General features: G+C 36.4%; 1 protein-coding gene across 12 annotated transcripts in view; it reads left to right on the forward strand.

Annotated features, from left to right (window-relative positions):
- AKAP13 (A-kinase anchoring protein 13) overlaps positions 1-13603 on the forward strand; it is a 387549-nt gene that overhangs the window by 316553 nt on the left and 57393 nt on the right. For all 12 annotated transcript variants that reach the window (XM_077124122.1, XM_077124126.1, XM_077124125.1 and 9 more), the window contains 3 exons: positions 1712-1754; positions 3580-3712; positions 11046-11220. In XM_077124122.1, the coding sequence (XP_076980237.1) occupies positions 1712-1754; positions 3580-3712; positions 11046-11220 (351 nt within the window). The remainder of the gene's footprint in view (positions 1-1711; positions 1755-3579; positions 3713-11045; positions 11221-13603) is intronic.

Raw genomic sequence — 13603 nt, forward strand, 5'->3', positions numbered from 1 at the left:
CTGAAACTGATGTAGTATAATAGGTCTGCAAGTTATTTTATGCCTGGTTGAAGTAATCTATTTACCTTCAATAATACTTCACAAGCTAATGTCAATGACAAATTTCTTTGCTTTTGTCTGTAATTATATCATGAAAGTAACATTGGTTGGTTCATACTCTTAGATACTCTCAAAACTTGATGACCCTTTAGGAATTTCAGGTGCATTGATGGAATAATCAGTTTTCAGACCTGTGTCTAACAGGGTCATAACTGAATTAAAATTTTTCAGCAGTAAAACTTTTGGAAATCATTGGAGTCATAGATTCTACCCATACCCTAGCTGTATATTTGTTCAGTGTTTTATTCCCAGTGATGATCGACCAGGAGCATATTCCTGACCAAGCTCTGTGCTGGTTGGTTTTTATATACATTATGAATTTTATTTTATTTTTGTTCAGACTACTAGTAATTTATTAGGGAATTACTTAAATGCACAATAGTAACCTGGTGATCTGAGGAATTTTAATGCCACTTTTATTATTGAAGACTGTGGCTAAAAAGGTTTTAAAGCCATACTCTAAACCATCTTCTTGGGATTTTCTTGTTTAAGTAAGCTAAAGTATCATGAGGTTAAAATGCTGACATTATCATACCAGTACTGTCAGACCGAGCAGAACTCCCTACTCCTGCTCTGCTGTTCTTACTCTCTTACCTGACTGTTAACTACCATACATAGTAAGTGAAATAAAAAAAGAACCCAAATAGGGAAAAGGAAAAAATATACAAGATGATAAGAAGGAATGAGTTATTTTGTACACCTTATAGCAGTAAGTATATGAGCAACCTTTATCTCCCTGAAATCATATGTGGAAAATATTCCTTATGTCCTTAAAATTGAAAACTGTTTATCATTTTGTGATTGAAGTCCTAAAGTAGCTTGAACTTTGTTAATATGTGGTAGGTCAAAATAATGGTAAGTGTTCCTTCTGTTTGTTTTGCTTTTTGCCCTGCTATCTGACTTAGCATTTTAATAACATGCTTCAGTTTCTGATCTGATAGTTATGGAAGGAGAAAGAATGTATCAGTCCTCCTCATTTTATCAATCTGGAAAGGACCCTAGAGAGCATCTGTTTTAATTCCGTTATTTCACAGATGAGGAATTGAAATCCAGAGGTCTTACCCCAAATTAGTAACAGGGCCTCGAGAGGATAAGCTACGTCTGTTGCTCTTTCCTGTTCACTAATCTGTTTCCAGAAATTCTCAGGAAAATATCAGAAATGTATTAGTTGGATTCCTGTATAGAAATACATGAAAGCAGAACATATAGAATGACATTTGATTTCCTATTTTATGTTCTTCCTGTAAGATGACTTTTAGAAAACAAATGCTGATAAGAACAAGAATAAAACATCTTCATGCATGTGTAAGCATTACGAAAAAAGTTGACTTTGGATTTTTTTCCAAACTGAATCTCAGATTAAACTTTTATTCATTTTATTTTCATGAGAAATTCACTCCCTATCGGTACCTGTTTCCATTTAAGCGTTTCAACATAATTTCTATTTAATTTCTCTCCTTCGTAGAGGAAGGACAAGGCACCAACACTGACTTTCAGCATACTATTTCTGCTTTAGCTGTGTAATCATAACAGTTTTAAACATTTTATCTGTCATCAGGGTAAAATACTCTTGTTTTGTTCTAACTTTTTCTTTGCCTTTTATGTTTTTTAGATACACGGCACTTCCACAATACCAGTGCTAATCTGACTGAGAGGTACTATGCATTTTTATTTTGTTACTCCTTTTCCCAAAATGAAATGAAAGAAATCCCAAATATCTAATGGCATTTAACTTAAGTAGGTTAATCTTACTTTCTTGAGTAGTCCGTTTTGAATAATGGTTAGAAATGGTTTTGCAGTGAATGCTAAATTTTTTAAATTAATATCTTCAATAAAGTTTTGACTTTGATTCTTTATACTGTCCTAATGATAAAGATTACTGTTTGCATTATTCATTTGAAGGCACATTTATATTTGACTTCATGAATTTATGCGCTCTTTGCTTATGGAGATTTTAAATTCCTAAGTCTAACAGCATTTTATTTCTTAATTAGTATATATAAGTTCATGTGGTAGTGTTACCTTCTTAGCCATTTTAAGCTTTAAAGCTATTTTCTTCAGTATACAATACGGATATGGTACATAATTCTGCCTAAAGTAAATGAATTCACTCCTTTCTTGACGGCAGACAAAAGATTTGTTCATTTTGGTATTTCTCTTTTCATACTTAGAAGATTAAATATTCCAACAGTGGCGTAATTGGGTTTCTAGTTGCTGTTTATAAGTCCTTTTCACAAAGGCCTCAGTTGTGGCTCAGTGATCCAGACCTCCTCTCAGTTGAACTGCTCTCTTTTCACTTTTTCCTGTCTTATTCTTTCTACTTTCTAGAGCAATGGTTTTCACACCATCTTCTCTTTATCTTAGTAACAGACTCTTTTGTTTTATAAATGACACTCAACATGCCACCCTATATTTAAGTACAAGTTAGCTGTTAAAGAAAACTCCTCTCGCAGAGGCCTTTGAGGTGAGCACTTCTCTTGAGTGGAAAAATCATAAAATAGCTGTTCTAAGCATATTTCAAAAAGTGGTGTAGAACGGGCCACGGTGGCTCAGCAGACAGAGTTCTCACCTGCCGTGCCAGAGACCAGGGTTCAATTCCCAATGCCTGCCCATGCAAAAATAAAAAATAAAAAGTGTAAATCGATTATTTTGCTATATTTGGACTACTTTTTTCAGGTATCTTTACTCTGCATTCTTTCAGGAAATCAACCATTATGAATTTCCTAAGGTCAAACATGTCCAACTTGGCAGGACTTAGATTTTATATGTTCTCCCTGAACAAACAGATCAGTATGTCTGGATTTGTGTAAAACTCTTAAAATGTGTCTTTCTGTACTCTACTTTAATTCTGCCTGCCATTCAATGTATACTCTCCTAAAATTGTGCACACTTACGTTCACCAGTCTGCAGTTTTGAGTGTCCAGTATGTCAAAAGGCTAGAAAAGATGTGTGATCTCTCCTGTTGAGAGAGTCTGGCTATACAGTCAATCAGTCATATAGTTTCCTTGGTTTATAAGCAGCATTTATTAATGAGTGCATTGTTGTTCCATCACCTATGTGGCTCTTCTTTCTAGCACCTGTTTGAGTCAAGGAAGTTTGTCAATTGAGTGCTATTTAATTTAAGAAACTTCACATAAAAATAATTAGGAAATAATTGACTGTTAGACTCTGTTTAACTTCAGATCACAGAAAATCCACAAGTAAAACATTAATGTAAGAAAACTTAGCTGTATTTTGACAGGAGAGGGCACTGTGGCATCCTCTTATCCTGGATATTATTGGGTAAAACCATCCAGGAGTTTCCATCCACCCTCTTATTCTGGTTCCCCTTTCCATCTGAGTATAAGAGTTGGCTGTGACTTGTCAATAAAATGATACATAATAATGACAGTTATTTTTAAAATTGCATATTATAGTGTTTAATTCTTTAAAAATTGACTTCTGTAGTCCTTAAAAAAAATCAATCTTGTTTTTATTTAGTATAACAGAAGAGAGCTATAATTTCCTACCACAAAGCCCCTCCAAGAAAGACTTTGAAGGGAAGAGTGGAACAAAAGTCAGTCGTACCTTCAGCTACATCAAGAATAAAATGTCCAGCAGTAAGAAGAGCAGAGTAAGTATTGTCATGGGCGTTCTTCATTCACTTCCCTCCGTCAGTCATCAGTAGGCTCCCATCACAGCCTGTAGACAGCCTTAAAACTAATTAAATATGGGACATAGATAAAAGTAGATTCAGGAGTACTTGCTGATATAGCTTCATACTTGAAGAACAATAAGAAAGATATAACAAGAGGTAATGACTGTTTATTGAGATTTTGGTATATGCTCAGAGCTTTCCATATATTATCTTTCTTAATCCTTTCAACAGACTCATGAGATAGGTGTTATCTCCCTTTTATAGAGGTGGGGCAACTTCTCTCAGTATGTACTCCATTTTGAAACAAAGATTCAGACTTCAGATCCTACACTCTGAGCCATTTTGCTTAAATCAGTAAATCATAATAAAAATGCAACTGAAAGATTCTGTGCCAAGATCAGAGGATTAAAAAACTGTATGTGTGGGTTTAAATGAAAGAGAGTATCCCATAGAAAATTGCAAAAATTTTTAAGACTTAATTAATATGAATTCTTTAATATAATCCCAACTAAGAACATGTTGGAATATATCCTCTTTAGTGCTTAAGAGATTAAGTTAAAATATTTAAGCCATCATTTTTGTCTTTTTTATTTATTATGTGCTCATTACAGGAATTTCCAAAGTATAAAAATTAAGATCTGTAAAAACCCCATATAGTGATAACTACTCTTAGCATTTTGGTTTGTATTTGTCAATTTTTTTTCTTTAGTGTATTTTTAAAAGAAAAGGAGTTAACTTTTTTATTAACTCGTTCCTGGCACCAAACTAAAACTGATTCAATTTCAAATCCGTACTTCCCTTTGCTCCATTCACATACACACACTCACCAACAAAATAAATAAGTATAAATTGGAAATCAGTTAAGGAGCTCTTGCAAGAAATCACTCTCTTTATGTTTATATATATACCACATACATGCATATACATATATATATACTTAGACGTAAGGCACCAAACAGACACTAATCTCAAGGATACTGTTACGAAAGTGCATACATATGCCCTCATAAAAGTGCACCAAAACCTCTCAGGCCCTGTTAAGAGGGCTGGTGTAAAAGAACCACTGTATTTTACTTAAGTTTTTAAAATAAAATATCTTTTTTTAAGCAAATACTAGCTTTAGTTATCACTCAGAGGATCTGAGTGTTTTCTCTCCATTTCTCCTAGCCAGTGTTTGCCTATTAAATGCAGAATGGAGAGAAAGTGAGCAATCAGTATTAGCAAGGAAAGATGCAAGGAGTCTAGCAAATAGTTTCTTATTTAAGTATTGACTTTTACTTAACCTTGTTTTATAGTTGAAAAAACTAAGGTCAGATAAAAAAAACAGTGTTCTACTTACTGGCAGCAAGACTTTAAATAGGGCCTTACCTGTTTGACTTATCACTGATGTCTTGGACACTGGTCGACATCAACTAAAGAACCTCCTCTCGGAAAGATCAGTGTAAATTAGAGAAATATTGTTGAGTCACATTCATGGTCTGGCACTCTGCTGGAAGCTAACGCGCCTGTAACAACTAAAGTTCATGGTCTTTACCGCAAAAAAAAAATGTTATGATCTAGTTTGGATGATTTCACAGGTTTTTTTGTTGTTGTTATTTTTTATTCAGTTTTCAAACTGTGAAACCTTTTCTTCAAACTTGTGGTTGGAAGAGCAATAAATAAGCAGAGATTCCTCTTTCTATCCTATCTTCCCAATAGCGTTGACTTTTAGAGCAGAGCAATGAATATTCCACTGATCTCATTAATGAAATAAGACAATAAGACAGATGTGGAAAAAAATGGTGTAAGACTAAATCTAGAAGCAGGAACCTGACCTTAAAGTAAAGGTCTTATCCAACCTCTGTATTTTACAAACTGAAGCACAAAGAGTTATGCTTCTTGTCACAAAACTAGGTAGAAATAAGGCAGAACCTCCTGTGGCCTGACTTCCAGCAAGTAGTACTCTCCATTTCTTGTTTACTGTTAACCCTAAGAGGACTGTTTTTAAAGGGTATCTTTGTTTGTTTGGCTTTGTTAATGGCTCTCAAAATGACTGGAGTTTGCTGGGAGGGGGCGGGGGGGGGGCGGGGCGGGGGGATAGGGAGAAAGCAGGCAAGAAGATGATGTATAAGATTAAACCTGTCATCACTGGTGGAACAATTGAAGTCTTGTATCACCCTTTGCTTCTGATCATCTCCTTTTTCAACAGAAAATACTGTTTTCCTATTGAAACTGGTTTCCCTTTCAGATGTGGGGCCAAGATTTCATCCTTGGGAGATGCCGCCTCTAACAATGAAATATTTTATAAAATTACAAGTCAAGAATGGTAACCCTGAATATCAGTGTAGTTTCAGATGGCTAGAATGCTCTGGTCACCAAGTAAATTGAGAAGTGTGAGTCACTTTTCATAGTTAGTTATTAACTTACTGTAAGTGTGATTGTTTTGGGACTCCTGCAGAATAGATTGGTTTTTGTCAGTTTAGCAAAAAGATAGTAGGAAAGAGGATGAATAGCGAAGTAATACTTTTGGTGTTGTTACCTTAACGATAGGGCTTTCCCATATAGAGGTGTTTTGTTTTTTTAAATGATGACACAAAAATAAGTGAATGGTTATTTTTCAGAACTGTGATGATCACTAACACATACTTTATTCCTTAACTCCTGAAAAATGTTATCTTTCCATAATGTTAAAAACTTGGAAGTGCTGCTGTAGATGACAACTCTGATTTTTCTATGAAAATGATGAATTTTCACTTTTAAATTATTTTTAAATTAGATGCTATTTAATACCATCTAATCAACTTGTTTTATTAATCTGTTGTACAATTTAAGCTCCTACTTCTTTTTAAAGGAAAATTTTAACCATTTACTGAATGTTATGCTAAAATGCTACCTGTCATTCTTAGTAAAGTGTCCAATAGCTTGGAAATTTCTTTCTTTACAATGAAACGTAATATAAGAATTCAAATAAAAATAGTTATGATTATTATCCTAGATCCATCATAATATGTTGTGATTATAAACAATTCTTAAATAATGTTCATAGTAGCCAAAATTAGACACTAGACTGCAAATTATTCACATTCCTGGGTAATATATGTTACCTGTAGCACTCAGTTGTGTGTGTGTGTGTGTGTGTGTGTGTGTGTGTGTGAAAGAGACAAAGGTTTGGGAAGTTCTCCTTCACATGTCCTTTTGAAAATTATCAACTGGCATGAGTTATTAGGTTAATATATTGACTTTTTTTTTTTTGAGAGGCAAAAATCTAAACAGGAAGTATTACAGGAAGATGAGTAGTTCTGCTTTTTTTTTCTTTAGTATCTTTGAGAGATAGTACTGTTTCCTGCGAAGTAATTTCATTTGTTGCAGAGTATCTTAATACTAATATGCTTAATATTTGGGTTCATAAAGGGAGAACGACAGTACTCTATAAGCCATACTATCATACTGGTTTTCTTTTTGTTACTAAGCTTCTTCTTTTGCAGATAGCTAGGAGATGGTTGTAAATGTTTTAGACAAATTCCTGTTCTGACTTGATGTTGGTAGTTGTAGATGCAAAGTTTGAATTCTTGCACAGTTACTAATATACTACATGATTTTATGATAATAGGACATCCAGCTCCAAACTGTAGCTGATCAGTATAAGAAAGAAGTATACTCACCATCCCCTCAAAGATGTCTGCTAGAATAGAGCAGCATTGACAAAGGCTTATGTCGATGTTAAATGTAATAATCTCTCATTCCTTTGATAAACTATCTATAATGTAACAGTTACTTAATCATGACATGTTTTCACAGTTCGTAGAGTATTCTCTGATTGTTTTGTTATTGTTGTTTTGCATGGGCAGGCACCTGGAGTTGAACCCTGGTCTCTTGCATGGCAGGCAAGAATTCTGCCTGCTGAGCCACCATGGCCCTCTGATTGTTTTTTAATTGTCTAATTACTTGTCTAACAGGGTAGGTTTAAAAAAGTGTAAAATCATTTCCCCCTTAGTATCCTAATATATTTGTTACTCACATGTTTCCTTTTAAATGCTGTTAGCTTCTATTTCCCCAGCACACAGCTGAAATATTTTGGCATGGAATACTTCATGGAAACATAGAAAAGTCAAGCTTGAGGAAATAGCCACTTTACCACAAGCAACCTGACTAACAAAACACTCTGCTTTTTTAAAAATGAGGAGTCTGCTTTTAAATAGATTAGATGTATTTCTTACTTTCTGCTGTTAAAAATCGGCCTCAATCCTTGCCAGAGTTCCCGTTTTGCAACTTAAGCACTAGTCACACACACTGTATTTTGAAGAATTAGTTTTGTTTCAATTCCTGTGTTCTTTGTAACTAGGATAGTTAGCTTTACCAACAGCATTCAAATAGTTAAGATCTTGTTCTTAAGGAAACAAGCAGCCTCAGCCCTCCCTCCTTCCGTTTCTCAACCAGGCTCTGGCTTCCTCTTACGGTTTTCTCTAATGGTAGCTCGAAGCTGCTGAGCTTTGCCCTGCCGGCATGAGCTCCTTCTGCCGTGAGAACACATTTCCTGGCATGGGTGTTGAATCATGTCGGTAAAATGGGGTCGATTTCATGAAGTACCCCTCATAACAGTGAGATTCACAGGACCAAAACATAGGGAGGTAAGAGCCTAACTTCTTTAAGGCATTAAATTATAATAAAACACAGAAAGAGACTATGATATACTGTTTTGTTTCATTTTGATCTTTGGAAGAGATACCTTGAATTGTTGCAAAGGATGGGGAAATTATTTATTTTTATTCGTATTTGAACAGCAGTTCAACACTTGAAAGAATAGGAACTTTGCCATAGCAGATGTTAAGTATTTGAGAATGCTTTAGCTTTGAGCAAAAATAAATAAAAATACTTCTCGGTGTAATATTTTAGGCATGAAGAACACTTAAACAAAATTTGGTTAGGAGAAATCATTTTTGGTTATTAATTTTTATTAGGGGGTTACCTATTTAAGTCATTACTGATTTTTACTCAGAATGATTTTCTGTTTTGTGAAGTGGGTCTGTTTTTCTCCCTTCCTTGTTTATTTCTTATATTCCAAAGTATAGCAGTTGGCCGTGATATTTTTATCATATGCATTCTGTTAACAAAGGATTTCACATGAATTATATGCTTAGCAAATATTTACCATTTCAGTAGAGTATAAAAGGTTCTGAACAGGAGGCCAGAAGAGACCTGGATTCTAATTTTGAGTGTCCTAACCATTTGCTGTATGACCTTTAACAAGTCAGTGGACCATCCACAGCCCTTGACAGTGTAGGACAGTGAATGAGAGCCAAGCTTTAGGGTTGGCCAGACCTTGATCTTTACTCCTGCTTGGACGGTTATTGGCATGTGGCCTCAAATATGTTATTTAAAATCTCTAAGCCTCACTTTCCTCAGATATAAGGTGGAGATGAAAACTAGTTCTTATTTCACAGTATTACTGTGAGAAAATACATGTAAATTTCCTTCAGCAGTGCTTGGCACATAGTAAATGTTCAAAAATTCAGTAGTTTTTTTATTACATTTGTCCTCTCGATTAGAAAATGGAATGAATCATGCCCATCCTGTCCACTTTGGAGTTACTCTTTCAGATGAAATTACGTATGTAGAAGGGATTGATTCAATATGTGAGATTTAGTAGTTGTGATGATTATTAACTTTGGGGTTCCTATTTTCCAGGAATTTTCTTAGATTACACTAATATGTGGCAGTAGATGACACTCCTAACTCTCTGAATTGTAATTCCTCAAAGCCTATCTAGTAGGTTTGGAAAAAAAAATTCAGTTGATATTGATTAGGGCTGAGAAGTGGGACTCGGCCTTAGGATGTGCGTTTCTCTGTGAAGTGACCCCCTAACTAACTCAAGGGAACAGGGTGATTTTGAGAAAACTTATTAGCTAGGTTTCTGCCTCCAGCTAGCTGTCCAAGTGTTGTGCCTGACGGTCTCCTGAGAGACACTTTTACTCAGCACAGCCACACCTCACGGGCCCAGCCTCCTAAGAGAGGGGTGCCCCCGAAAGGTCTCTAAATGCTTTAGATATTTTACCAAAATCATCAGTATTTCATCAAGTTTTAAAGATAAAAAAAATCCCTTTCCATTTTTCTTCATGATTGTGTAAGTTTTTATGACAGCCCGTTTTAGATTGAGGCTTGATGTCATATGAAAGTGCCTCTGCGTTCAGATGCCTTTAAAACATTTCTAGCTTTTTCAGTACTTTAAGTATTGTACTTGAAGTGATATAGCCTGGGTTACCCAGTACTTAGAACTCCTGACTCCTTGTCCAGCATCCCTGAACTCTCTAACTGGCCTAGTTCCACCTGCTTAGTCAGTAGAAAGCACCCCATGCGGCGGCTGGGTGTTTGGCAAGTGCTAGGTGAATGTCAGTTTCCGGCTCCCTTTCTGACAGACAAGAGAAGATCACAGGAAAAGAAGGGGCTTCTCCAGGGAGAGCAAAAATCAGGTCTGCTCCCTTTCCTATCTTACAGTGCCCAGAGGTCTTCAGGGCTGAGAAGTGGGACTCGGCCTTAGGACGTGCCTTTCTCTGGGAAGTGACCCCCTAACTAGCTCAAGGGAACAGGGTGATTTTGAGAAAACTTATTAGCTAGGTTTCTGCCTCTAGTCCCTTCCATTGACCATATTCTTAATCACTGTGCAATTTTCCAGCCTTCTCTCATTTACATCCTTCCTCCCTGTAATTTGAAAATTGAACCAGAGTTAATATCCATAAACCTTGAAATTCTTATTAGTAAAAACTGAAAATGTATGTTTGGGAGATAGTTAATATTTCTGACTAGAGTAAGGGTGGAAGTATCATAGCTGTCCCCTCACGTAGGAATATGTGATGGTGTGAGGAAGTCAAAAGAGCCTCAGAATTATTGTTCTGCTGCCCAGTCATCCTTCCTCTCCCTCAGGCTGATCCCAGAATTGCTCACATTCTCTGTTGTTGGCCTGCAGCTGATCCTGAGCTCATTGCTTTCTTCCTCTCTGGGCTGTGCTGTGGCTCACCAAGGAGGACCTGTGGCCCCCCATGCTCCTTCCTCAGCACCAGAAGTCTAGTGTTGGTCCCTGGGTATTATGTCTCTCAGTATAAAAAACCCTTACATACTCCATGGGCACAACTGTTTACTTGTCCAGTTTCTGTGTGATTTTTCTAGTATACCTTGTGTGTTCACAAGTTTAAATTTTTAAATTTTTAAAAATTTTTGTCCAGAGTGGTGGTCTTTACTTTCTTCTGAGCATTCACCAGGCACATGCCATCAGGAGGCGCAGGTATGGGGAAGGCCTTCTAATGTTGGTTTAATTTTTGATTCTTTTCATTGGCAGGAAAAGGAGAAAGAGAAAGACAAAATTAAGGAGAAGGAGAAAGATTGTAAAGAAAAGGAGAAAGACAAGAAGAGTCTCAATGGACACACTTTCACTTCCATTCCTGTTGTGGGTCCAGTCAGCTGCAGCCAGTGTATGAAGCCCTTCACCAACAAGGACGCCTACACTTGTGCAAGTAAGAGACATGCTTCTTCCGCTTATAAGATGAAGTCTCTTGGCTAAGGAAAGTGTGTTTCTAGTTTCCTCTCTCTCTCACCCCTTATCTCTTCCTCATTCGAGTGAGTAGCCCTTTTCATATTTTTCTTTAAATAGCATCAAAGAAATAATTTCAGCCTTCATTTTATTCAAACAGCTCCCATTCAGGTGTGCTGTTCTGGTGTCTCTAAACCATGACTTACTCCAGAGTCTACGTTAACATCAAAATTATTTCATAGACTCCAACCCTAAAGCTGCCCAGCAGTCCCTTGTCACATCATCTGTACTTATTTTTTTCCCTTTTTTCTGCATGGGCAGGCACCAGGAATCAAACCCGGGTCTCCGGCATGGCAGGCGAGGATTCTGCCACTGAGCCACCATCGTACCGCCCTGTGCTTATTTTTCATTCTAGTACTTTGGTATATACCTTGACCATTTGCCACCAACAGCTCATGGCACAGTCAAGGGAGGGCACCTTTCTGTGCAGATAGGCTCCATGTGGCCTTATTGCTGGCCTGAGTAAAAGTACCTTGAAACTGCGTCTGTAAACTGAACGTGATTCCTGGTTTTGATAAGCTGCTCTAGGGCAGGAGTTTGATTTTTCTGCCAGATGGCAAATATTTTTAAGTTTTGTGAGCCAAAACCAATTCGTTTGGAGATCAGCCATCCCATGCCCAGCCCAGTCATCCAGAATGGGGTAGTGATTATTAGCATTGTGTTATACCTGTAACCAGTTTAGACAAAGTAATGACAAATTCTGACTCCAAGAAGCCCTTCTCAGAACTGATGTCATGACCTTTCTCATTTTCAGTCATTGTGTTGTGTGTCCCAAGTGATTTGTCACTAGAAATAGTTCACTTACTGAAATTTGAAATTTAAAAAAAATTTTGTGAATTTGAAAGTTAAATTTCCACTTGCTTCTTGAGTAGAAGAGAGGAATGGAGTTAGAGCTAGCATGTAACCCATAACCTAGCTTACCTTTGCCATAGCTGTTGTGACATTTTAAATCATTGGCTTTATCACTCACATTCTTGTAAGATGATTTTTATGACAATATTAGACCCCCCAAAAAGTTTGCAGAACCATTTGTTTTACTGTATTATTTAAAAAAAAAAAAAAAAAACTCCAGGCAGATCTCATGTAAAACTTTATGCATCCCTGTGATTAGATAACACAAACATTAATGTCATTCTTCATGTCTGACTTGCCAGGAACTTGAAAACTACCTCCTCATAGTAATAAGTTTTATATGACCTCTGGGAAAGAAGAGACTCGCTGTCTAGGATCCCACCAATGTTCTTATATTGGAGCCCAGATTCTAGTAGGACTTATTCCTAGGACACTAGTTGAATGTCTATAGTATAGTTTTCTGGCCACTGGACACACCTAGTTTCTCAGTGCTGGATTTTGAGGATTACTTGGTTGCCCAGGATAATACTTGCAAGTACATTTTAGTATGTTCATCCATTATTAAAACGTTTTTAGCATATACCACAGTGTGTGTGAGAGAATGTGTGCATGTGTATTTATTTAATGTAAAAATTACATGTATTTCCTACTCTACTTATAAAGAGCTCACCCTACAAAAGAGAGAATTGTCAGATTTGCCACCATCTTGTTTAGTGACTGTTTATTATTATTACTGTTATTGTCTTCTATCCATGGTTTCTTTAAAGGAGTTTGTGTAAGTCTCTTTTCCATTTTATTTTCATTGATAAGAAATAATATAATCCATAAGCCCATTTAATTCAGTACCTGTGGACTTCCATTTATCATAAACTGTTGAAAGTAAACAAATTAGGGAGATTGCCACCATTACACACCCTCAGCCCTCTTTTCTCAAAAAAGTTCTAGTGCTATGTGTCCAGTGTTAGCTGCCTAACATGAAGGCTGAGTGAGGCACCATTATGCCAATCTATATGCTAACTCAGTTTCTAAGAAGTTAATATAAACAGAAGCTGCAACATTTCCCTCCTATATTCTAAGAGATCATTTTGTAGATCTACTTCTAAAATGCCTGTACTCCATGTGAGGAGCATTGGTCTCAGGACAATGCAGGAACAGGTAGTATTTCTTGATTAGCACTATGAAATTGATATTCAAGGAATTGCATCAGTAAAGCAAATTGAATGTCACCTTTCTTCTGTAAAACATAAAAATGCTGAATAAAATATATTTCTGAAACAGCAAATGTATAGCCGAGCCTAGATAGGAAAATCCCCTAGGGCTCTTAAAATCATCAGTAAACAGCTTCCCCCTCAGTTGGGGATGGAATGTTCAGGGCCCATAAGGGAGCTAGAATTGAGGCCCCTGCATAAAAACAAGAGCTTTTTAAAGGCTATGACGATATCTTTGATGAGGGC

This window comes from Tamandua tetradactyla, chromosome 12, assembly GCF_023851605.1.
Source record: "Tamandua tetradactyla isolate mTamTet1 chromosome 12, mTamTet1.pri, whole genome shotgun sequence".
NCBI lineage: Eukaryota > Metazoa > Chordata > Mammalia > Pilosa > Myrmecophagidae > Tamandua > Tamandua tetradactyla.